Consider the following 21,802-nt stretch of genomic DNA (forward strand, 5'->3'; position numbering starts at 1 on the left):
ACTACCTGTACTCTGCCCTCTGCACCTGGGGTGGGAACCAGGCCCAGGGAGGGGGAGGTCACATGGCCCTTCAGTCCTGGTGGGGTGGCCAACGGGGCGAGATCCCAGAGGCAGTGCCCACACCAGCCACTCCCGTGGCCACTTCTCTAGAAGTGCCAAGACCCTGCACAGGTCCTTAGGCTTTCGCATGTTGCTGGACAGCTGAGGCCAACCCACCCGGGGGCACTGGTTGGAGACCTCCAGCCCGCTCCCTGGCGCACAGGGCATGGAGGCCCGAGGCAGTGGGGCAGGTCCAGAGCCCCAGGAAGCTGAGCACTGAGCACAGCCAGCCCCTGGCACATCCGGAGGGGCTGGTGGAGGGCCTCCTAACCCCTGCCCCGCCTGCAGGAGGTGATCACGCAGGACTACACCCGGCACCACCCGCAGCAGCTCAGCGCACCCCTACCCGCCCCCCTCTACTCCTTCCCGGGAGCCAGCTGCCCCGTCCTGGACCTGCGCCGCCCACCCAGTGATCTCTACCTCCCACCCCCGGACCACGGCGCCCCAGCCCGCGGCTCCCCCCACAGCGAAGGGGGCAAGAGGTGAGCACAGGGTGGGGGCTGTGGGCACCTGGCCAGCGGTCTACTGCGTGGGGGGACTGGGAGCCTCCCTGTACCCCTGGGCGCAGGGACATCGCGCCCCTTGACAGGTGAGGAGACGAGGCCTGGGGAAGTGGTCACTGGCTCCTGGGACCTGCCCCCAGCACATGCGTGTGACCACAGGCCTGTGCACACTCCCACCGAGGGCTCCGGGTCTCCGTGGTGGCGGGTGGCCCCCAGTGGGGCGTGCCTTGCAAGTGAGGCAGATAGCAGGTGTCTCTGGGGAGCAGGGTGTGGGTGCCACCAGGGTCAGAGGAGAGGTCAAGACACATTGGCCTGCGGCCAGATCCAGCCCAGGACCTGCTCTGTGTGGCTCAGGAGCAGAGGTGGCTGGTGATGGACTCTGCTGCCTGGGCCACTCGCGGGAAGCGCATCCCGGCTGCCAGAGTGGAGACTGAGGGCAGGGGTGTCACTTTAGGAATGTGCTAACTATAGCTGGGACCCTCCCTTCACCCAGGTCTCCAGAGCCAAGCAAGACGTCAGTCCTGGGCACCGAGGATGGCATTGAACCTGTGTCCCCACCAGAGGGCATGTCAGAGTCAGGGCACCCCCGGAGTGCCGTGTACCCCCTGCTGTATCGGGATGGGGAGCCGGCAGAGCCCAGGTACCCTGGCAGCACAGGGCCCCTCAGAGATTATGACTTGGCCCCTCCCCCGCCATTGTCCTCTGCTGGTCCCTGCCAGTGGGGGTCAGCCGGCTAGGCTGAGTGACCTCAGGCCTGCCAAGCAAATGCCATAAACCTGGGGGGTGGGGTGTGTGCCCTCACTGGGGGACTAGGGTGGCAGTTCCTGTGCCCTGAGCTGGGGTCTCAGCTCAGACCAGGCCCGTGTCGCTCGCCCTGTTGAGGACCTGGAAGGTGGGCTAAGTGTGGTGGGCCAGTCAGGGGGCGCCAGACAGAGGTTCAGGCAGCCCCTCTGCCGTGGGCCTCCAGCAAGGGGGAGCGAGCCATGTCCTCAGGCAGGCCGCTGATGGCTGTCTGACCCTTGCTGCAGGACGGGCTCCAAGTCCCCAGGCAACACCAGCCAGCCGCCGGCCTTCTTCAGCAAGCTGACCGAGAGCAACTCGGCCATGGTCAAGTCCAAGAAGCAGGAGATCAACAAGAAGCTGAGCACGCACAACCGGAACGAGCCGGAATACAGTAAGGGAGCTGGGCCGCCCTGTAGTGGGCCCCAGTGAGGCCAAGCCCAGCACTGCTGACCCCTCCTGGGGTCCCCCTTCAAGGACCCTGGGAAGTCCTGTCCGCAGGTCCTTCCGCAGGCGCCCAGCAGCACAGATGCGGTGGCAGGAGTGGTGCGGGGCACCGGGGCTGGTTCCACCCACAGGGGCTGGGTGGCAGTGCCCCCTTGAGTGCTATGGGACTCCCGCACTTAGTGCAGAGGACCTCAAAGCCCCCTCTGCAGATGCCCGGCCGAGGCCAGTCCCTCCAGATCTGGCTGGCAATGTGGTGTCCTGGGGCCCCAGCCCAGCCCCAGGGTGCTCGCTGGGAGTGCAGGGTGTCACTGCTACCCCAGACCTGCAGCCTGTCTGAGGAGCATGGTCCCAGGTTATTGCCAGACCACGCAGGCAGGGGACAGGTGTGGGTGGCCATCTCCAGGACTGCGAGTAGCCAGCCTCACCCACCTTGTTGTCCCACTGCAGACATCGGCCAGCCTGGGACAGAGATCTTCAATATGCCCGCCATCACTGGAGCAGGTAACACACCCTGCGCTGGCCGCTGGCTGCCCACCTCCCCACCCAACCTCCACCCCAGCTGCTGCACGGGGACCAAGAGTCTTTCCTAGTTCAGGGGTGGCCCTCTTCCCAGTCCCCCCGCTGCCGTGAGGTCCAGAGTCCCACGGCAGGCACTCGAGCTATGGCTGCAATGAGGTGTCTTTGGAGTTCAAGGTCACGGTCCCGTGAGCTCAGTGGGCGCTGCCTGGAGATGGGTTTCTCTGGTGGAGGCTGCAGCGCCCGGACCAGGTGTGGGCCCAGGCAAGGAGCGAAGCCCTGGGGTCTTGGTGGGCACTTTCCATGGCTCGAGCCTCCAGTTTACTCACGAAATCAAGCAGGGGTGGGGCAGGGGACGATGGATGGACTTTTGCCAAATCAAATGCACACGTATGAATTGCTGGGTTGAAGCTCACATGTGTTTTTACACTGAAATTTAAGACTCCTATGATATTTTGTTGGATAGACTCTTCCCCACCCCTAGCCTCTAGTGGGGCCCTGTCCGAGTCCCACTGGGGGCCATGCCAGCAGGGTGGCTGGGCCATCCGCAGTTGTCTCTGTGGAAGGCAGAGGGGTGGGGCTTTGGTGAAGTACCTCTGAGCAGTGGCTGAGCCTAGGGCAGACTGGAGTGACCCCCTGCCGGCTGAGGAGCTGGGGTCTGTGGGGTTGGTTCCTGCATTTGCCTGGTATCACCCTCCTGGAGGGCAGGGGAGCTGTGCTGACCTTCTTGGTGGCCTAGAGCCCTAGACTGTGGTGAGCAGAGGACAGTGTTGGATGTTACCAGGGGCTCATTGGGGCCTCCAGAGGATGGTCCCCGGGACAGTGTCCATCTGCCCCTGCTAGAGACTCGTGCCCCAGGCACGAGGGGACAAGGGTTGTAGCAGCAGATGGTTAGACATGGCCGTTGGTGGGGTGAAGCGGGGCCCGTAGGTGTGGAGCATCGGAGCCGACAGTGCAGACTGTACCAGGGTTTTAAAAACATTCTTATCATTATTTTTTTGTTGTTGTTTCTTAAAAGCAGTTTAGTCCACAAAACCAACTTTCCCCAGGCCCTGGGCCCTGGGCCCAGGCTTCACCTTGGCAGATGGCCTAACTGGCTGCACTGGGCCCTGGCTCTGACCTGGAGGCCCAGCAGCTGCAAGGGGTCCCAGCGGCCAGCGCCCTTGAACCCAGGGAAGGACAGGGAAGTGAACAGCCATCTGCTGCCCCAGGAGCAGGGGCTTTAAAAGTGGCCCTTTGGCTCCAACCTCAGGAAGCTGTGAGCTAGTTTAAGACCAGTGAAGGGCAGCCGAAGCCCCACCTGTCCTGCACTGGGGGTTCCTCGGAAATTTTTGGAAGCAAAATGCCGAGGACAGAGGTGCCTGCAGGGGGCTGCAGAGAGGCCCCAGGTGGACGCAGAGGCCCAGGTGGACGTGTGGATGAGGGAGGGGGGAGGCCTGTGGCTCAAGAGGAGGCCCAGCGGGACCACACAGAGGGCCTCCGTGGCCGGCGCGCTGGAGCCCATGTGTTGATGGCCATTGTGTCCCATGGGGGGCTGTGCCAGTGGGGTGGCCAGGCCGTCCGCAGTTGTCCCCAGCTCCACCCTGTCCCCGCACGCACATAACTGCATGGCTATGACCCCTCTCCTCGCGCCCGTCTTTGCCCTTCTTTCTTTGGCTCTGGGTGGGGAGAGGGGAGCGGGCAGAGTCAGGCCCAGCTGGGGGCATCAGCAGGGACAGCGGGCCCCAGGCCTCTCAGGGGAAGGGCACAGGGAGGACAACCAGTCACTTCCCTCCCTAGGTCCCTTCAGTCCCACCACCTAGACCTCAGGCCGGGTCTCCCCGCCCCACCCCGTCCTCTGTCCTCTGGCTCTGGCTCCACCAGTGTCCCCGCGGCCCCACCCTTCCCAGTCCCACCTTTCCTCTTAGGGCCACTGGGAGTCACAGCAAAGCAGCCCAGCTAGCCGAGGCCGAGGGCCGTCTGCCCTGCCAGTCCGGCCTGCCCAGGCGCTGGAGGCAACCTCACCCTGCAAGAGGAGCGGGAGGTGGAGGGCGTTGCTTTGCAGAAATGTGCTCACGTGTCTCTCCCCGGCCGCCCCGTGTGTGGCCGCCCTCTGTGTGCGTCTGTCTGTCTCCCCCAGGCCTTATGACCTCTAGAAGTCCGGCCGTGCAGGAGCACGCCAGCACCAACATGGGGCTGGAGGCCATTATTAGAAAGGCACTCATGGGTAAATATGATCAGTGGGAAGAGCCCCCGCCACTCGGCGCCAATGCTTTTAACCCTCTGAATGCCAGTGCCAGCCTGCCCGCTGCCGCTATGCCCATAACCGCTGTTGACGGACGGAGCGACCACACGCTCGCCTCGCCAGGTCTGCAGGCCCCCCGCCCCTCTGTCCCGTCCCTGTGTCCTTAATCCTCTGAGCCCCCCCCCCCTTGAGCTTTGGAGCTTGTGACTATTTTGTGCGCATTTGATGTCTCTGGAATTTGCTGATCTGCAGCTGGGCTGGCACCTGGGGTTGCGGCACCCAGTGCCCACGAGGCCCGGGCCTGCTGCTTCTCGGACGCTCACTGCTGCCCACGGCTGCCCCCGCCCCCGCTGGGCCTCTGCCCGTGCCCGCGCCCAGCTTGCGTCTCCCTGGGGAGACCAGGCTGCAGGGAGGACCTTCCTGTGCTGCGTGGACAGTGGGGTCAGCAGCCAGGTCCCCTGCATGTGGCCTGATGGTCCTGGGGCTGAAGGGAAACCCACATTCCTATCGTGCCCAAGAGCCTGAGGGCCAGCTCCCTGCCCTGTTAGGACCTGCCTTTCTCAGCAGGGAGCCGAGCAGGGACTTTGGGCTCAGTGTCCAACCTGGACACTGAGGCTCCAGGAGGTTCTGGACTCTTAGGGTCAGGCCTGGCCTCAGGGTCCGGCTTCTTGGCAGAGGCCTGCAGCCCACCCAGCCCCAGTGCCATTCTGGGCAATGTTCAGGGTCCAGCGGAGGCTTCCTGCCCAGAGTTCTAGCCCCAGGGTGTGGGGAGGTGCAGGGCAGCCTGAGGGGCCAGCAGCCTGGACTCAGTGGAGACTGATCCCCAAGTTGCAGGCCCATACTGGGTCTGGCCATCTGGTCGACCTTGGCCTCCTGGAGGCAGGGAGTCATCGTGCTCCTGGCCTCTCCTTGGAGGACCCAGAAGCAGGTGGCTTCCCCTGGGCAGGATGTCACCCCCACCCTCTGCAGCATGTGTCATCTCCAGTGTCCAACACAACCCTTCCCACTTTGTCCCCTTGTAGGTGGTGGTGGGAAAGCCAAGGTCTCTGGCAGACCCAGCAGTCGAAAAGCCAAGTCCCCTGCCCCGGGCCTGGCGTCCGGTGACCGACCACCTTCTGTCTCCTCGGTGCACTCAGAGGGAGATTGCAACCGCCGGACGCCACTCACCAACCGTGTGTGGGAGGACCGGCCCTCATCCGCAGGTGGGCATCGGTCGGCCATGGGGCCTGGGGAGGGAGGGCCACTGAGCACGGTGCAGGCCTGGCCAGCTGTGTCCTGGCGGCTGACGGGCACAGGCTAGGACCCAGTGTAACTGGGGCTGCCAGGGAAGCCACAGACCAGGCTGTGGGAGCAGGTGTGGCACCGGGCTTGGCAGGCCGCAATGGAGCTGGACATCCCTCTGTGGCCACCGGGGAGCTCTGCAGGCCTTGAGTAGCGAATGGGTGGTCTGGGGATGCCGGAGGGGTCCCGGGCCTCAGGGGAGCAGACCGTGGGGCACAAGTCACTGCTGCCATCCAGGTAACCGAGGTAGAGGCCTGGGGGTCAGGAGTGTGGAGCCGAGGGCAGACAGTGGAAGGCCTAGTCCAGGGCAGTGGCCGGGCCTCCTGAGCAGCTGCCTGTCTTTGCCGCAGGTTCCACGCCTTTCCCCTACAACCCCCTGTTCGTGCGGCTGCAGGCGGGTGCCATGGCTTCCCCTCCTCCGCCCGGCTTCCCTGCGGGCAGTGGGCCCCTCGCTGGCCCCCACCACGCCTGGGAGGAGGAGCCCAAGCCTCTCCTGTGCTCGCAGTACGAGACGCTCTCCGACAGCGAGTGAGCCGGTGGGCACGGTGCAGGTCCCCGCCCGTAGCAGGACGGCCCAGGAGGCAGACAGGTGGCTGCGACGCACCCCACCAAGGAAGGAGCCCCGAGTCTGCCCATGCGTCCGTCTGTCCGTCCGTCTATCCACCCGGAGCTGGCATCCTGCCTGTCTAAAGCCTTAACTAAGACCCCCCACCCTGGCTGGCCCTGCACAGTGACCGTACTCAGGGCACGTTCACCTGGTGCTCGGGAGGGGAGGGGAGGGCAGCAGGCCGGGGAGGGGACACAGTGGGCGCATGGTGACCACAAGCACGCAGCCGGGGTGACCAGGGACCCGAAAGAGGATGACCAGGCGCCTCCATGCCACTGCCTCCCCTTTCTCCATTTGGAACCAAAGTCTAAACTGAGCTAGCCCCCGCCCCCATCCTGCTTAGTGCTCGGGACAGACGGACGGGCACTGTCCAGCCTGCAGCGCTCTGTCAGTCCCCATAGGCTGCCCCACAAGACTGCTGGGAACCACGTCAGACCAGGCGGAGGACGAGAGGGCTGGGCGCAGCCTGGGGCAGCAGAACCACAGGACCTGGATGTGGCCCTCTCGCCCACGGGGGGGGGGCGGGGCGACGTGTTGGTTTACAGGGTATATTTTTGATACCTTCGATGAATTAATTCAGATGTTTTATGCGAGGAAGGACTCACCCAGTATTATGCTGCTGTGCTTTCGATCTCCGCTTACATTGGGGAGCGTGCAGGCCGACCACCGGTGACCCCTCGTCCACGGGACCCGGGGCGGCCGCCGGCTCACAGCCGCCACGCCCTCCATCCCTCCCTTCCTTGGGCAGAACGAGTTTGATGCGTGTTCTGTGGCCACCATCTGCGCATGGTGGTGGCCTTATGTCATTTACACACGTTGTTCTAATTAAAAAGCGAATCATACTCGATACAGAAGTGTCTTTTCTGCTTTGGACGGGGCAGCCAGAAGGGCGTGCAACTGGGGGCCAAGGGACACTAGGAGTATCCCCTTTGACTCACCCTTTGCCACGAGAAAGGCAAGGGAAGGGTGTCATCCTCGGGGCATTGAAAAGTCACATCAGGTGCAGTCACGTGGTGAAGGCGCATGGCACTTGCCCACGGCAGAGGTGTCAAGTGTTTACACCGGGGTGACCCCTGGAGGAGGTGCCCAGCATCCACACCTTGGTCAGCTGTGGTGACAGGTCCCCTATGGCTGTTGGTCCTTAGGTCTTCTTGTCACGCCTGCCCGCTGCATTGGTGCTAAGGAGTGGGCAGCCTTCCCCACACTCACTTCCAACCCCGGGCGGAGGGGGGCAGCCGCCAGCTCCTGGTCCACAGCTGCCCACCTTTGCAGATTCAGCCTGAACCAGCCCCAGCGCCGATCTTCCTCGGCCTAGCCTGGCTTCTGCCCACCTCTTGCTCTTTCCTTTGGCCTCCGTGGAGCCCTGCCCAGCCACCCTGCCCCGGGACTGACCAGGCACGTGGGCAGAGGACAGCCAGGGAAGCCCAGGGCGGGCTGAGAGGATGAGCACCCCGGCAGTGTCCGCCAAGGGGTGGCTCTGCTCCTCCTGCCCAGCACGGGAGTCCCAGGTCATGGCACCCAGCCAGCCATCGCCCTCAGCCTCCGAGGCCCAAGCACCCCAGGATGTTAGCCTCAGCCCACTTGGGGACAGATGGCCCCCTGTCCCCAGAAGGAGGCCCACCTGGCCCGGTGGCTGGTTAGCAGGGCCACCATGTCTGGCCTGGGTCAGGGGTCATGCAGCTGGAAAGCCGCTTCCGAGGCTCCCCGGGGAGGACGGCCGTGCCTGTGCCAGTTCCTGACTCCAGCCTCCCATTTGGCCCCACAGAGACCAAACCTCGCAGGGCCTTGGGGGACCACAGAGGAGAGCCTAGGTCCCCTGAAGAGAGAAATCGTCACCCCTGCCCAGCCTCTGTTGTCAACCCCAGCCTTCAATGCCGGGCCCAGTTTCGGCCACTGCTGTGGTGGGGACCTGAGGGCCTCAGACCCATGCAGGCCTGGCCTCCAGGTGTGGCGTCCACCTCAAGGGCTTTATTTCTCTTTTGCAGAGAGAGGATCCCAACGCCTCCTGACGGGGATCAGCCTGCTCCCCAGCTATAGTACCAAGGTGGCAGGCAGGTGGCAGTGTGGGCTCCCTGGCCCTCTTCCTCCGCACACACCAGCCCCCTGCAGGGGTCCAGATGGGTCAGGCCCAGCTGGCCACACCAGCTGCCAGGGGTTGGCCCCTCCCTCATTGTGGTGCCTCCGGGACCCCATGGCACCTCCCTCGGCTGCAGTCAGAGCTGTGTGGGGACAGACCAGAGGCCAGCCACAGGGCATCTCCATCTGCCTTCTCTGAAGGACGGTGGCCCAACCCACTACAGGGTGTATGGGCAGGATGAGGAGTGATCTGGTGCCACCTGGTTGACGGCTATCTCCCAGCTGCATCCAGCGGGAGGCCATTCCACAACCCCTGTGGACTCTTCCTCCCTCCATCTTTAAAATGCAGACTTATGCAGTTCCCCTCACCTTTGTCTCCCAGGAAAACTCCTAGGCACACTTCAAAACCCAATAGGGCATTATGTCCTTGAACTCACCGCCCCCCTCACGTCCTCTCAGCACAGGGCAGGCTGTGCCCATCACACCAGGTAGAACCCCCGGGGGTGGAGTAGAGCTCATCTCTTCCCCTCCTGACCCTGTATTTTGCTCCAAACCTCTTGCAACCTCCAAACAACAGAAAATTAGTGCTTCATAGAGGACAGCTGTGGGCAAATGTCACCATATTCTAGGACATTGGGAAGTTGGCAGAAATGAGATTCCTGCCCCACATGGACGGTAGGGAACCCCAGGTCTGGAGCGGGGCTGGAGGGTTGTCTGGAGCCCCCTCTATGACGGTGGGTGTGGTGCCCAAGGTTGGAGCTAGACCCTCACCTGGGACCTGGCCTCTGCCTCCCCGTCTGAGCAGGTGACTACAGGAAAGGCACGGGGCTCTGCAGGAGAAGGCCTGGTGTGGGAGTGGACAGGCCTCCAGGCCCCAGGGCCTGCTGGGTGCAGTCAGGATGCCCTCCCGGGGGTGGCAGTCTTGGGGAGAGATGGGTTGAGACAACCCTGTGTGGGATAGGCTCAGGTGAGGCTCAGGTGGGGACGGTTTGGAGACCAGGTGACCAGATACCGGCCAAGTTGGGGGACCCAGTTTCTAAGAAAGGGCCAGCTGTTGCTCAGAGAGGTCATTTTCTGGTTTTCCAAAAATGCCACCTGCATCTTATGCATTTAACCAACCCAGTGGGAGGGCTGGGGTGAAGCTCCCAGGAGCCGTGGACCTGGGACCCCTGGACATGGGACTCCTGGACGTGCAACGGAGGACAGCCTATCCCAGACCCAGCGCAGCTGTGTGCCAGAGCTCTTGCGACTCGGCCCAGGGGTCAGCTGCCAGCACTGCAAAAATAAAGGACTCCTAGGCTACCCTCCCGGGGAGGGACCTGGCCTCTGCGTCTGTTGGTCAGCCCTCTGGTGGGGGTGACACTGAGGCTGGCTATCAGCAGGATAGGGGTGAACTTGCTTCCTGTCCCCCAGGAGTAGGGTCCCCGAGAAACTGGGTGGGGCCAGGGGAGATTTGACCCAGGGACACCTGGCTTCCCCTTCCCTACCCCAGCGGTGCCTGCCGGAGGGTCTCAGACACAGTAGAGGAAGCCCCTTGGGGTTTGCACGTTTTATTACGATAATCAATTGACTTCTTAAGTTATCTGTCAATCAGGGAGGTACCTTGGGACTTGCTGTCTGCATAGATATATAAAAATACATCGGTTGCTTGGCTTCGCCTCCGGGTGCCCCTCCTGGCTCCTGGGGGGTGGGCTGCAGCCCCAGAGGCCCTTCCCCTCTGCTCCTGGGGGTTCCCAGGGGAGCAGCAGGCAGCCAGCCGCCCACCTACTGGGTGCCTTCAGATCTGGGGAGGAAGGTTCAGGGGGACATCTGTGTGACCACAGCAGGGGCCTCTGGGGTGTGGGTTCAGTGGCCCAGGCGTGGCCCCATGCCACCTGAGGTGTCCCAGGGAGCCGGAGCAGAGCAGCATGGCTGGGCTCCTGGCTTTCAGAATCACGTGGTCAGCTGGAGCCTTGGCAGGAATGGACATGGCCCCGCGTTTCACCTTAAGCAGACAGCAACGCTCAGAGCCTGGAGTCCAGACTGGCCTTGGGTAGGGCTCAGGACGTTCCCAGGAGCTTGAAGCCTCCCCCGGCACCTGGCAGATGGCTTTGAGGTCCCAAAGTCCCAGCGCTGAGGGCGACGGTGGTGCGGCAGGTGCTGGCTGGGGCCTCCCTGCAGTGAGGCTCAGGGTATGGAGGCTAAAGGCCTCCTTGGCAGGCAGGGCCCTGGACTGTCCACACTGGCGGCCACAGGACCCTGGGTGGCAGCGGCTCAAGGCACATTCCAGGACGCCCTGCCCCAGGGAACCAGCACCAGCCTGGGCCTTAGCGCTGGACTCTTCTATCTCCCGCTCAATGGCCTCCAGAGCTGGTGCTGGGCTGGGCTGGTCTCAGGGCCACTGGCCGCGTGGGCTGTACCACTGAGAGGCCCCTGTTGGAAAGCGCCCTATCTAGGGGCGGGGCGGGCGTGGGTGGCACCGCTGTGCCCTCACACAGCCCCAGAGCGGCGTCTGCGCGGCCGGGGACACCTTTACGCCCCGCAAGGACAGCCAGGTGGCCCCTCCCTCCCTGGAGCGGCCGCCACGTGCTCCTGCTCGGCTGGCGGCCGGCGTAGCGGGCTGGGCGCGGGCTTCGGGCGGCCTAGGGCGCGGGCGGGGCGCAGAGCCGCAGCTGCACGCTGGCGGTGAAGGAGCGGCGCGCGCGGCCCAGGCTGCAGCGCAGGGTGGTGCGGAAGGAGCTGCGCGCGCGCTTGGGGAAGATGATGGTGGTGCTGCGGAAGCGCAGGGCGCGCGGGCGCGGCTCCAGGGTCAGCTGGCTGCGGTAGCTGCGCCACGTGCAGTTGGGCGCCGCCACGATGGTCTCGCTGTAGGCCGTGACCGTGGGCACAGGCGCGTAGAACACTTTGTCGCGGAAGCGCCTCTCGGAGGAGAACTGGACCTCAGAGCTGCAGCTGGGGGCGGGAGGGAGGCGTGAGCCGGGAGGCGGCCCCGTGTCCCCCACCCAAGGACCCCTGGACCGGCGAGGCCGAGGTCAGGAGGATGTCACAGGCAGGCCGAGCGGCTGCCCCAGGAGGGGACGACCCAACGCCTCACAGGAGCCTGCGTGGATCCTGGACTGGCATGAACCAGCGTGATTGGGGCTGAGGACACTGGACTTACTGGTTTTGACAACAAAGCTGCTGTCATGGGGGAGTGTCCCTGAATAGGGTCACAGGGCAAGGTGGGACCTGCCCTCTCTCATGCCTCTGGAAGGAGGGAGGCAGGAAGACACCCAATCTGGGGCCTGCTGAGCACGGGGTGGGGGGGGGGCGCGAGGTGTTCGCACAACTTCCAATGAGTTTATCAAAGATGTCCCAGAAGGTCCCCTGGGGCCCCCAGAGGAGTGACAGCCTCAGTGACTGACCCCCGCCCCAGTTGCCCTTCTAGACGTCTTGGAATTGAGCCAGAAGCACAGGCTCCAGGAGGGGCCATGGGCAGGGGGCAGCACCCAGAGAGAGGGGCCTGCAAAACCCCAGGCTGGCCTGGACCCACCCCACCCCAGCCAGGGCCAGCACCCCTGCCCCACTGGGCTGTGACCCACTCACCAGATTTCATGCGTGGGCTCCGGGTCCACCTTGATGCTCTCCCCAAAGAACACCGGCAGCATCCGGGGCCTCATCTCGGGGGCCGGGGGGTTCTGCAGGGGGGCAGAGGGCTGCGGAAGGTTCATGGGCAGGGGCCCCACAGCCCTGTGGCTGGACCTCAGCTCCCTGCTGGGCACAGTCTGGCCACCCGACCCCTTCCAGCCCTGGCTTGGTCTGGAAGCTGCATTGTGGGCTCTGTTGAGAAGTCACCCCAGTGTCCCTCTGCCCCAGCACACCCACCTGGACCCACCCTTCAGCCTGCACCCCATTCCTGGACATCTCAGGAAAGGGGACACAGTAATGTTCCCACTGCCACCCAGGCCCCAGCAAGCCCCAGTACCAGGCTCAGAGGCCTGCAGGACGGGAACAACTCTTAGGCGCCCTGTGGGTGACACCCTGTGAGGACCAAGAACAGTGTTCCTCGGAGACCAAGTGTCCCTGGTACCACCTGAGGCTGCAGCAGGCTCCAGAGGGGTAGGGACCCCACTGAATAGGTGTCTGGGCTTCATCTGCCGGGGAAGACACAGGGGAACCCCCAGCACTGAGACAGGCACAGGAAACCAGTAGGAAGTCTTGGGCAGTGACTCTCTGGTTTTGCCTACCCAGCATCCACCTCTCCCAGAAAGAGCCTGTGTCTTCTCCAGGACCAGGTTAGCTTTAGCGATGGCCTGTGGCCCACGTGTGACCAATGAGAGGGCTACCCAGGTTTTCTGCCAGAGAAGACCCCAAGTGACGAAGCAGACAGAGGGTGAATGACCAACTTGCCCCCATCAGAGAATGAAGCAACACCAACGGGCAGTGTCCAGCACAGGGGTGAAGACAAGACACCATCCCTGCATGAAGAGGGGACACCAGGCCATGGGCACCCTGTTCCTCCAGGCTTCTGCCTTCCTGACTGGTGTCCACCCCAGGGCTGTAGAGGCCGACGGGTCACCACAGCTCCCGTAAGTCAGGGCCAAGCCACGGCTATAAGGTGGGAGCCATACCCTCCCCGCTGAGGGGCATTGCACAAATACCAGGTGCTCGCTGGGTACCTGCTGCGTGCTGGGGCCTGTGTGGTGGCCAAAAGAACAGCACCTCCCAGGGCTGTCCTCCTGCAAGAGGGAGTGGCCCCATGTGGCCCCAGGAGAGGGGCAGGGGCCAGGCTGGCGTGGGGCGAGAACGGGGTTCAGAGGCGTTGGAGGTGCAGGCGGAGCCGCGGCTCCCTGGGCCTCGCTGCAGATTCCCCCACAGACGGTCACACCATGGTCAGCCGCGACTGGCCGTTCCCAAGCCTCTGGTGCCTCTGGTGCGGCTGCAGCAGGCTGGGTGAGGACAGCCACCTCCCGCCGGCTGGGTCTCCCCCACCCGCTGCCAGGCCGGCAGACAAGGCTCGATTCACAGGCTGGGCCCGGGGCCGAGCTCTGGGCGCCACCTTCCAAGGGGCCCCCGCTGGAAAAACATCTGGGACCTGCCCACACCGGAGGCCGCCATCAAGATACGAGAAGCCTGTGAAAATCGGGCGCAGGCTGGAGGCCCGGCTGGCCAGACGGCTCCCGAAGTCCTCGCTCAGGACTCCAGGGACCGTCCCCAAGAGGAGAAGGGCAGACACGAGGCCTCGGGGGAGTTTGGGCTGAGTGGCCCATCAGCTGGGCCCCTGGACCCACCCGGCCAGTGGGCAGAGTGGACCAGGAAGGCACGCCGAGGCCCCAGCAGGACAGCCAGCCACCCTGGAACGGGACACCCCTCGGGGATGGTCACGGTCCCTTGGAGCACGGAGTTGGGCCCACACAGGGTGGGGACGCACCCCCGGGCTGCCTGCTGGGCCCTGCTCCCTGGCTGCGGCACCAAAGCTCCTGGACAGGCCCAGCCCAACCCCTGCCCAGGCGCCTGTCCCCAGCCAGGTTATTCTGTCCTGAAGAGAATCTGCTGAGCTCCTTGGCTGTCACCCACCGAGCGGGGCTTGGTCATTCATGACGGGAGGCAGTGCCATCGTGAGGACCCACGGGGGGCTGTGCGAGAGGCATGGGGCCCAGACTGGCCAGCTCCCTCGTGGGTCTGCGTCCCAGGGCAACACCGGGTGCAGGGACATAGAGGAACAAATGGCCGGCAGCCAGACGCTGGCCCCTCTCCCCTCCCCCAGTGCCACCTTCCTGCCTCCACCCCCACTGTCCCCTGAAGGGACCCCTGCAGCTGGCTCAGACCCTGGTCTCAGCTGCCTGCTCCAGGCTGGGCCAGCCAGGCCTGCCCTCCCCCTGGGCACCAGGAGAGTGTGGGGCCCCAGGGAGGTCAGAAAGGGAGCGGGCCCCAGGGACACGGCTGAGGGCCAGTGCCCTGGCCTGGTGACTTAGGTGCCCTCCCGCAGCCCAGGACAAGAGCGCAGGTGGCTAGGAGTCCAAGCACACACAGGGCTGTGGAGGTTCAGCCGGGCCGCCGGGCCCAGGCCACGGGCCACAGCCAGCAGGGGACATAACCAGGCCACAAAATGACAGCCCTGCCAGGCCAGAGGTCCTGGCCTCACCCAAGCCACATGCAGCCTCGGCAAGGGCTCGAGTGGCCTTGCTCAGGCAGCATGGCTTCGTGGCTACAGGGATCAACTGTGACATGCTTGGCATGTGTGAAAGGTATTTCTTTTGGGGGGGTGGGGTAACCCCTGAGCCGCATGGCCCAGCCCTATTTCTTGAATTTTATTTAGAGACAGGGTCTCACTGAGTTGCTTAGAGCCTCACCTTGGCTGAGGCTGGCTTTGAATTCACTATCCTCCTGCCTCAGCCTCCCGAGCCACTGGGATGACAGGCGTGTGCCCGGCTACAGAAGGTATTTTGGGACCGAGGGCTCATGTGCAGAGCTATAGTTGGCCTTGACCTGTCCCCACAAGGAAAAGGAAGCAAAGGGAGGGCTACTGAAGCACCACAAGTCCCTGTCCCCCCTTTGTAGGGCTTTGGCTGTGGACAGACCCTGGGCCTGGGGTCGGGTCTTCTCCTCTCCCTCCCATGGCACCTCGGGCAGCCACTGGGGGCCGTGAGGAGTCCAGGAGGCCCAGAGGACCATGCTGCACCCGGAGAGCCTCGAGGCCTCAGGGGATATGGAGCTCAAGTCCCCAGGCTCTGACACCAGGAAGGAGACAGCACACAACCCCTGGGCCGGGAGGAGCACCAGGGTGGGCTCGCTCCCCAGGGCAGGCAGGCCAGAGGGACAGCCATGTCCCCAGGGCCCACTCCTTTCTGACCCCCACAAAGGTACGTCCGGTCCTGAGCCCCTGCAGAAGTGACCTTTGGAAACAGTCTGAGAAGAGGGGACTGAGGTCTGATGAGGGCATCCTGGGTTAGAGTGGCCCTCAGCCAGTGGCCAGCGTCACTGGTCATTGGCTCAGGGTGAAATTGGCCGAAGGACACACAGAGGGAAGAGGGCCGTGTGGAGGCGGCAGAGATAGGCTTGGTGCACCTACAGGCCAAGGATGGCCAGTGGCCACCAGGAACCAGGACATGCGTGGGACACCTGCTCCGTTATAGCCCTCAGGAGCCTGGCCCTGCCACCCGAGTCAGACCTGGTGGCCTCTGGAGCCATGAGCATGGGGCACTCTGTGACAGCAGCCTGTGGCAGCGGGATGGGCACCCGCAGGGTCTGCCGGCCAGAGGTGGGCCACCAGCCCAGGGCCCCAGGGTCACCTTCTGGGTCAAAGGGCTTGGGCAGAGTCTCCCAGAAGACTCAGAGCATGGCCATTTCCAGAGGTAAGGGAGTGGCCGGGCGGCTGCAAGACCACAGCCCGCTTCTCGCACCAAAGAAAGTGCACGTCACCTGCTGCCACCAAGGGGCCCCGTGGCACCTCAGCACCCTGCGGTTCAGATATGGCCCAGACGGTGTCGCTGGCTCAGGGGTCGCCCCCAGCCAGGAGGCCGGGAGGACTGACCACACCTGCCCGGAGAGTCAGGGCAGGCCCTGTCAGCAACATCGTTCCCATGACAGTGGCTCCTGCCCATATCCTCATCCCAGGGCACCCTCAGAGTGTGACCTGTCGGTCTTCTTTTCACACTAAAGCCACCAATAAAACCGAGCTTCAGACAGGAGAGCCTGCTGCAGGGAGCTGGATGGTCAGGGACGTGGCTGACTACCTAAAGGATGCCAGTTCCCCGGGGAAGAAGCAGACGGGCTGAAAGGAGGCGTCAGTGTCCATTCTCCTCCCCTCCGTCTTCACAGTGTCCCTTCCTGCAAACGGCTCCTCCCACCTGGGTCCAATACACCTGGTTCTCTTCCAACACCTGCGCTGGCAGGCTCCGACACCTGCGCTGGCCAGGGACCCCCCTGTGGGCCTACTGGGGCCATGGGGCGGACTGATTCCTGTCTTCTTAGTCTTCCCATCCACCCGTCCATCCATCCACCCACCTATCCACCCGACCATCCATCCACCCACCAACACATCCACCCATCCATCCACCTATCCACCTGTCCATCCATCCATCCATCCATCCACCCACCCATCCACCCGTCCATCCATCCACCTACCCACCCACCCATCCATCCATCCACCCACCCATCCATCCACCTATCCACCCACCAATCCACTCGCCCATCCATCCATCCATCCATCCACCTATCCACCCACCTATCCACTCGTCCATCCACCCACCCATCCATCCACCTATCCACCCACCTATCCACTCGTCCATCCATCCACCCATCCATCCACCGGTCCATCCACCCACCCATCCACCTGTCCATCCACCCGTCCATCCACCCACCCACCCATCCATCTGTCCATCCACCCACCCATCTATCCATTCATCCATTCACCTGTTAATCTGTCCATTCCATCTGTCCATTCATCTACTCACCCATCTATCCACCCATCCTTCCCTTTATCTGTCTTCCCATCTGTGTTCATTTGTCCACTCATGGGCCATCTGTTTTGGTTTAGATGTGAGGTGACCCCCCAAGGCTCGTTGTGAGACAGGGCAAGAATGTTCAGAGGTGACATGACCGGGGGTGGGAGCCTTAACCTAATCCGTGGGTGTCCCTCTGGTACGGCTACCTGGGCAGTACCTGTGGGCAGGCAGGGTGTGGCTGGAGGAAGGGGTCACTGCAGGTGCCTGTGGAACTCATGTTCTGTCCCTGGTGAGCGCAGCTCTCCCTGCTTCCTGGTGCCACGTCCTGAGCTGCTCCCCCCACCCCCACCACGATGTCCTGCCTCACCCAGGCCACGGCAGTGGAGCCGTCCACCACGGACAGAGCCTCCGACACCGTGAGCCCGGATCAACGTTTCCTCCTCTGTGCTGTCCTGGTCAGGCCTCTTGGTCACAGGGAGGCAGAGCTCACTGGCACCTCTGACCTCCCATCCCAGCCCTGACTCCCCGTTCCCTTAGCCTCTCCTGTCATGCCTGGCCTGGCCATCTCAGGCCACAGACGGATGGATGAAGGGACCCAGGGGTCCCGAGTGTGACAGTCAGGCCACCAGCTGAGAGATCTTCAAGGGTGGGGAGGGCGCCAGCCCCGCCAGCTTTCCCCCTAGTCTGACCCACAGGTCGCTCTCTATGGCAGGGACGGGGACAGCCAGCGCCTCGTCCTCTGGGGAACCCTCAGTGCACCCCTGAGGAGAGAGGGTTGGGAAAGAACGCCATGTGCACCAGAGCACCCGGTGACACCAGGCCACAGCAGCTGGAGGAACCCAAGGTGAAAGGACTCTCGCCTCCGAGTCGGAGAGGGGGTCGAAGCTCACCTGTCACCTCCAGGGTGTGTCAGTGCTTGGCTACCTCGGGGGAGCTGTGCACCCCAGAGAGCTCCAGGCCAGATCCCAAGCGCCACCTGCAGTCTCCCCGAGGACGGTGAGACAGGGCATGGACGTGGGGAGATGGGCATCGGCCCCAGGGTCCTCCCGGCTCCTCAGCCAGCCTGGCGCCCGCAGCTCTGCAGGCAGGTCGCAGCAGTGGGGGAGGACAGGGACGCTCACTCCGTCTGGGATTCCAGCGCCTGTCTGTGGGTGCTGTGCCCCTTGCCTGGCTGGGTGGACATCAGTGATCCAAACACAGCTGGCAGACACCCCGGGCCCAGCTCTTCGTCCTGGGCACGCAGTGCTCAGCCCCAGGTGCCCTGCACCAGCACCCCCCAGGGGTGGGGGCTGCTGACACTTTTAAAAGAGCACAGTCACCACACAAAATGACCCGCGGGGGGGTTGATTTCAGCCTCGGCTCAACCTGGAGGTCTCCCACCCCCTGGAGCTCACCTCCAGCCACCCGGCCTCCTGGCCATTGTCCTGCACTGAGACGCACTCCAGTCCTGTCCCAACCCACTGTGGAGTTTAGTCAAGTGTCCCTGCCCTGGCCGCCTGCCAAAACTGTGGCACCTGACCCAGTTTCTGTCACAGACATGCAAGTCACTCCATCTGACCCCTCGTAGAAGGCCAGTTCCTGAGGGCAGGGACCTTGAATGCCTGTGCACTGCCATGTCCCCGAGCCTCGCAGGGCTCACTGAGGTGCTCAGTAGGTAACTGGTGGGACACAGGACCAGCCCCAGGTCTCTGGTTTGGGAGTCATCAGGAAGGTGCCCATCTGTGCTTCCAGCATGAGCAGGAAAATGTAGTCTACAAGGGAAGGAGCCCCCTTATCCCCAGCCTGGTCCCTAATGCCATCTATGTCCTGGGGACAATCTGGAAGCTCTGGATCAGCAGGGGACTGTCCAGAGGGCAAGTCCAGCTTATCAAAACAAAGTAAGGGCAGGGCAAGGTAGACATGCCTATAATCCCAGGGGCTCAGGAGGCTGAGGCAGGAGGATCGTAAGTTCAAAGCCAGCCTCAGCAACTTATCCAGGCCCTAAGCAACTCAGTAAGACCCTGTCTCTAAATAAAATATATAAAGGTCAGGGGTGTGGCTCGGTGGTCAGGTGCCCCTGGGTCAGTCCCTGGTACCTTAAAACAAACAAATGAATACAGTGGGGAAACTGATGAAGTGAAGCTCGGTCAACTTTAACAGGCGCGTCCAGCACCATGAAGCAGTGGACCAGCTGCTGAGGACTTTAGTGGCCAGGGCTGGAGGACAGGACAGCAGCTCCCCTGGCCAGGGTGTGGGCCACCAACTTGGATCAGGCAGGCAGTGCCCACCAGTAACTAATATCAGCCCTGTGTGGAGTGACACAGGGCCGAGGAGATGCAGAGGAACCTGGCTGGCTCACCACCTCCTCCCTGGGCACCTGGGACAGTCGACTGGGACACAGGGCGGTCTAGGTGCCTTCCTCCTCAAGGGGAACCCAGCAGCAGATAGTCTGCCCACATCTGCGCCTGGGAGGGTCTGGGAGCCACCAGCGAGTGAGGTGCTACTGAGCACCCGATCGGCAACTCCAGTGACCAAGAGGTGGGGGCCCCGTGGTTGGGCACAGGGTGGTGGGTGGGGCCACATCTGCCGGGGAGCCCCGAGGCTGAGGGGGTTGCCCATGGCAACCACTTCCTCTCTTTTTATTAAATGCAACTTCTCAAACCTGTAGGCGCATTTGTCTTTCTATTGAGAAATTTTAAGAGGTAATTAATTAGCTACACCGTGAAAAGGCAGGGGGACCTCGGCTCAGGGGTGGACCCTGGAGTCAGGCTCCCGGGTGGCTCCAGCCCAGCACAGCCTTCTTTGAAGTTCTGCAAGTTTCTCACTTTCTCTGTGCCTCAGGGTCCCCTCTGGAAAAACTAGAACAAAAGGAGTGAGTCCACTCCCAGGAATGCTGAGAAGGTTCCGGAGATGATGCAGATCCAGGGTTGGGGACAGCACCTGGCCTGGAGCAAGGGCTGCCCAATTGCTAGGGTTCATTACTGGTACAGAAGGGGCCCCAGGCTTTAATTTGCAGCCAAAAGACCAGGGCAGCGCTGCTCTACACCTGGCATCTGGTTTAGCAAGAAAAGGAAAAAATAGAATCCAACAGAACGGCCAGGCAAGCAAGCCCGGCCATTCTTGTGGTCGCCACAGGCTGGGCCTGGAAGGCAGAGGGAGCAGGAAGGCCCTGGGGAGAGGGTGCCTGGGTCACACCAGGCATCAAGGAGAAGGCCCACCTCTGTCCCCTCCCCGTGGAAGACACCACAGGGACTTATCCCCACACGTGCAGCCCAAGTCCCCGCTGAGTGACATGCCAAGGCTGAAGCGGGACTGTGGAACAGTGGCCCGCAGGACAGCAAGACCGAGCTCCCTGCAAAGAGCCTCATCCCTTCATCAATTCCTGGAGATCCCCAGTGCCCCTTCTACCCCAGCCCCCCAAAGACAGAACAAAGTTCAAGTTCACTGCACGACTCTGGTTCCCAAATGGTGCCGCACATTGAAATCACCGGAGGGATTTTTAAAATCCCACTGTGGGAGCTGTGCCCTACATCAGTGCAACCAGGATGCCTGGGAGTGGGCCGGGGGCTGGGTCTACTTTAAAGACCCCCCTTGGGGGCCACTCAGCGAAAGAGCAAGAGAGGCCAGTGAAGTGCCTGCTGCCAGGGAGAGGCAGGGAGAGGCCTGGTGGGGTACCAGGTCAGCATCCCAGGCCAGCAGAGCGGAGCGGTGCTATTACCCACCCTGCCGAACAGAGGTTGGGGGTGACAGATGGCACCCCTGAGCACTGGACTGGCAGCAACCTCCCCTCCCTTTGGCTGGCCATTTCCTCAAATTGTGCTGGTGCCTGCTCTGCCCGCACTGTCCCAGCAATCCAGTCTGGGTCCAGCCGCCAAGCTGGGTTCCTACCGGTGCAGCGGGAAGCTAAGCTGGGTCTGGCAGGAGCAGGACCTGGGCCTGCCGACCTGGGGCTCCAGCCTTCCCCCAGCGGCCCCAGCTCCACGTCAACACCTCAGCCTCCCGGGAAGGAGGGTTTCTGTCTGGGTTTGGTTAGAAAAAAAGGTTCGCGCTGGCACTGCCCGGTCCACAGGCAGCCCAGGCAGGGGCAGAGACGTCCTGCCTCCTGGGCGTCCCGCTGAGCCCATCCCAGGCAGCCAACTTCGGGACCCTTTCCCCTGACGTTGGAAGGAGGCCCGCGAGGGAGCAGGTCTGGGGTCAGGCTGGATCACCCCACCCGGGCCCCTGTCCCCACCTGCGGCGCTGGGCAGCGGCCGGGCACCGCGCTCAGGAGGGAGGAACCCGGTCCCGCCCCCTGGCCCACCCGGCGCGAGGGCGCGTCCTTACCGCTCCGGCCTCGCTGGCTCCGGGGGGCTCGGAGGAGGCGCCCCCCGCGCGGGCGTCGAGGATGCCGGGCGCCAGCGCGTAGAAAGGCGGGCTGGGGCTGGGGCTGGGGGGCAGCCCGGAGTCGGGGCTGTCCAGCAGGCCCTCGCGGCTCTGCTCCCTCGGGCTGCCCTCCATGCCCCGCAGATGTAGGTGGCCCACCATGTCCGGGGCGCGGGGCGCGGGCCGCGGCTCCTCGGGCTCCTCCAGCGCGCCCGGCTCAGGCCTGGCGCCCCGCGGCCCGCGCTGCCGCGCCCCGGCCTCGCCTGGCCGCGCTCCCGCCGGCCCTGCCCCGCCGCCCGCCGCCCGCACCGGCCCGCGCCGCCTTTTCTAGGCGCCGCCTCCGCCCGCCTCGCCCCGCCCCGGCCGCGCTGGCCTCCCCGACCGCGCCTCCGGCCGCCGGCACCCGCGGCGCCAGCGCCGACCTGGGGGTCCTGGGCGTCCCGCGGAAGGCGAGGCTAGGGCCCCTCGAGGTCTCCGGTCTCCCCCGAAGCAGGAGCTTCTCCATTTTGGAGGATCTGCAATT

General features: G+C 63.8%; 2 protein-coding genes across 22 annotated transcripts in view; one reads left to right on the forward strand and one right to left on the reverse strand.

Annotated features, from left to right (window-relative positions):
• Ncor2 (nuclear receptor corepressor 2) overlaps nucleotides 1-7,304 on the forward strand; it is a 142,856-nt gene extending 135,552 nt beyond the window's left edge. For 15 of the 20 annotated variants that reach the window (XM_058579774.1, XM_058579775.1, XM_058579773.1 and 12 more), the window contains 7 exons: nucleotides 388-581; nucleotides 1,096-1,242; nucleotides 1,631-1,776; nucleotides 2,277-2,330; nucleotides 4,465-4,692; nucleotides 5,592-5,771; nucleotides 6,201-7,304. In XM_058579774.1, the coding sequence (XP_058435757.1) occupies nucleotides 388-581; nucleotides 1,096-1,242; nucleotides 1,631-1,776; nucleotides 2,277-2,330; nucleotides 4,465-4,692; nucleotides 5,592-5,771; nucleotides 6,201-6,382 (1,131 nt within the window). In that variant the 3' untranslated portion in view covers nucleotides 6,383-7,304. The remainder of the gene's footprint in view (nucleotides 1-387; nucleotides 582-1,095; nucleotides 1,243-1,630; nucleotides 1,777-2,276; nucleotides 2,331-4,464; nucleotides 4,693-5,591; nucleotides 5,772-6,200) is intronic. The other 5 variants (XM_058579784.1, XM_046446011.2, XM_046446016.2 and 2 more) reach the window with 2 other exon arrangements.
• A 2,763-nt stretch (nucleotides 7,305-10,067) lies between these two features.
• On the reverse strand, nucleotides 10,068-21,522 carry Rflna (refilin A). 2 transcript variants are annotated; one of them, XM_046446284.1, is made up of 3 exons: nucleotides 21,241-21,522; nucleotides 12,098-12,189; nucleotides 10,068-11,464 (listed from the first exon to the last, which is right to left on the reverse strand). In XM_046446284.1, the coding sequence occupies exons 1-3, from the start codon at nucleotides 21,439-21,441 to the stop codon at nucleotides 11,155-11,157; spliced, it is 603 nt and encodes a 200-aa protein (XP_046302240.1). In that variant the 5' UTR covers nucleotides 21,442-21,522; the 3' UTR covers nucleotides 10,068-11,154. The 2 variants fall into 2 exon arrangements, with proteins under 2 accessions (XP_046302240.1, XP_046302239.1); XM_046446283.1 differs by having other exon boundaries at nucleotides 12,098-12,207.
• Between the last annotated feature and the right edge of the window lie 280 nt (nucleotides 21,523-21,802).

Source organism: Marmota monax, unplaced genomic scaffold (genome assembly GCF_021218885.2).
Source record: "Marmota monax isolate L192 unplaced genomic scaffold, Marmota_monax_Labrador192_F-V1.1 WCK01_AAM20220418_F8-fsc00092, whole genome shotgun sequence".
NCBI lineage: Eukaryota > Metazoa > Chordata > Mammalia > Rodentia > Sciuridae > Marmota > Marmota monax.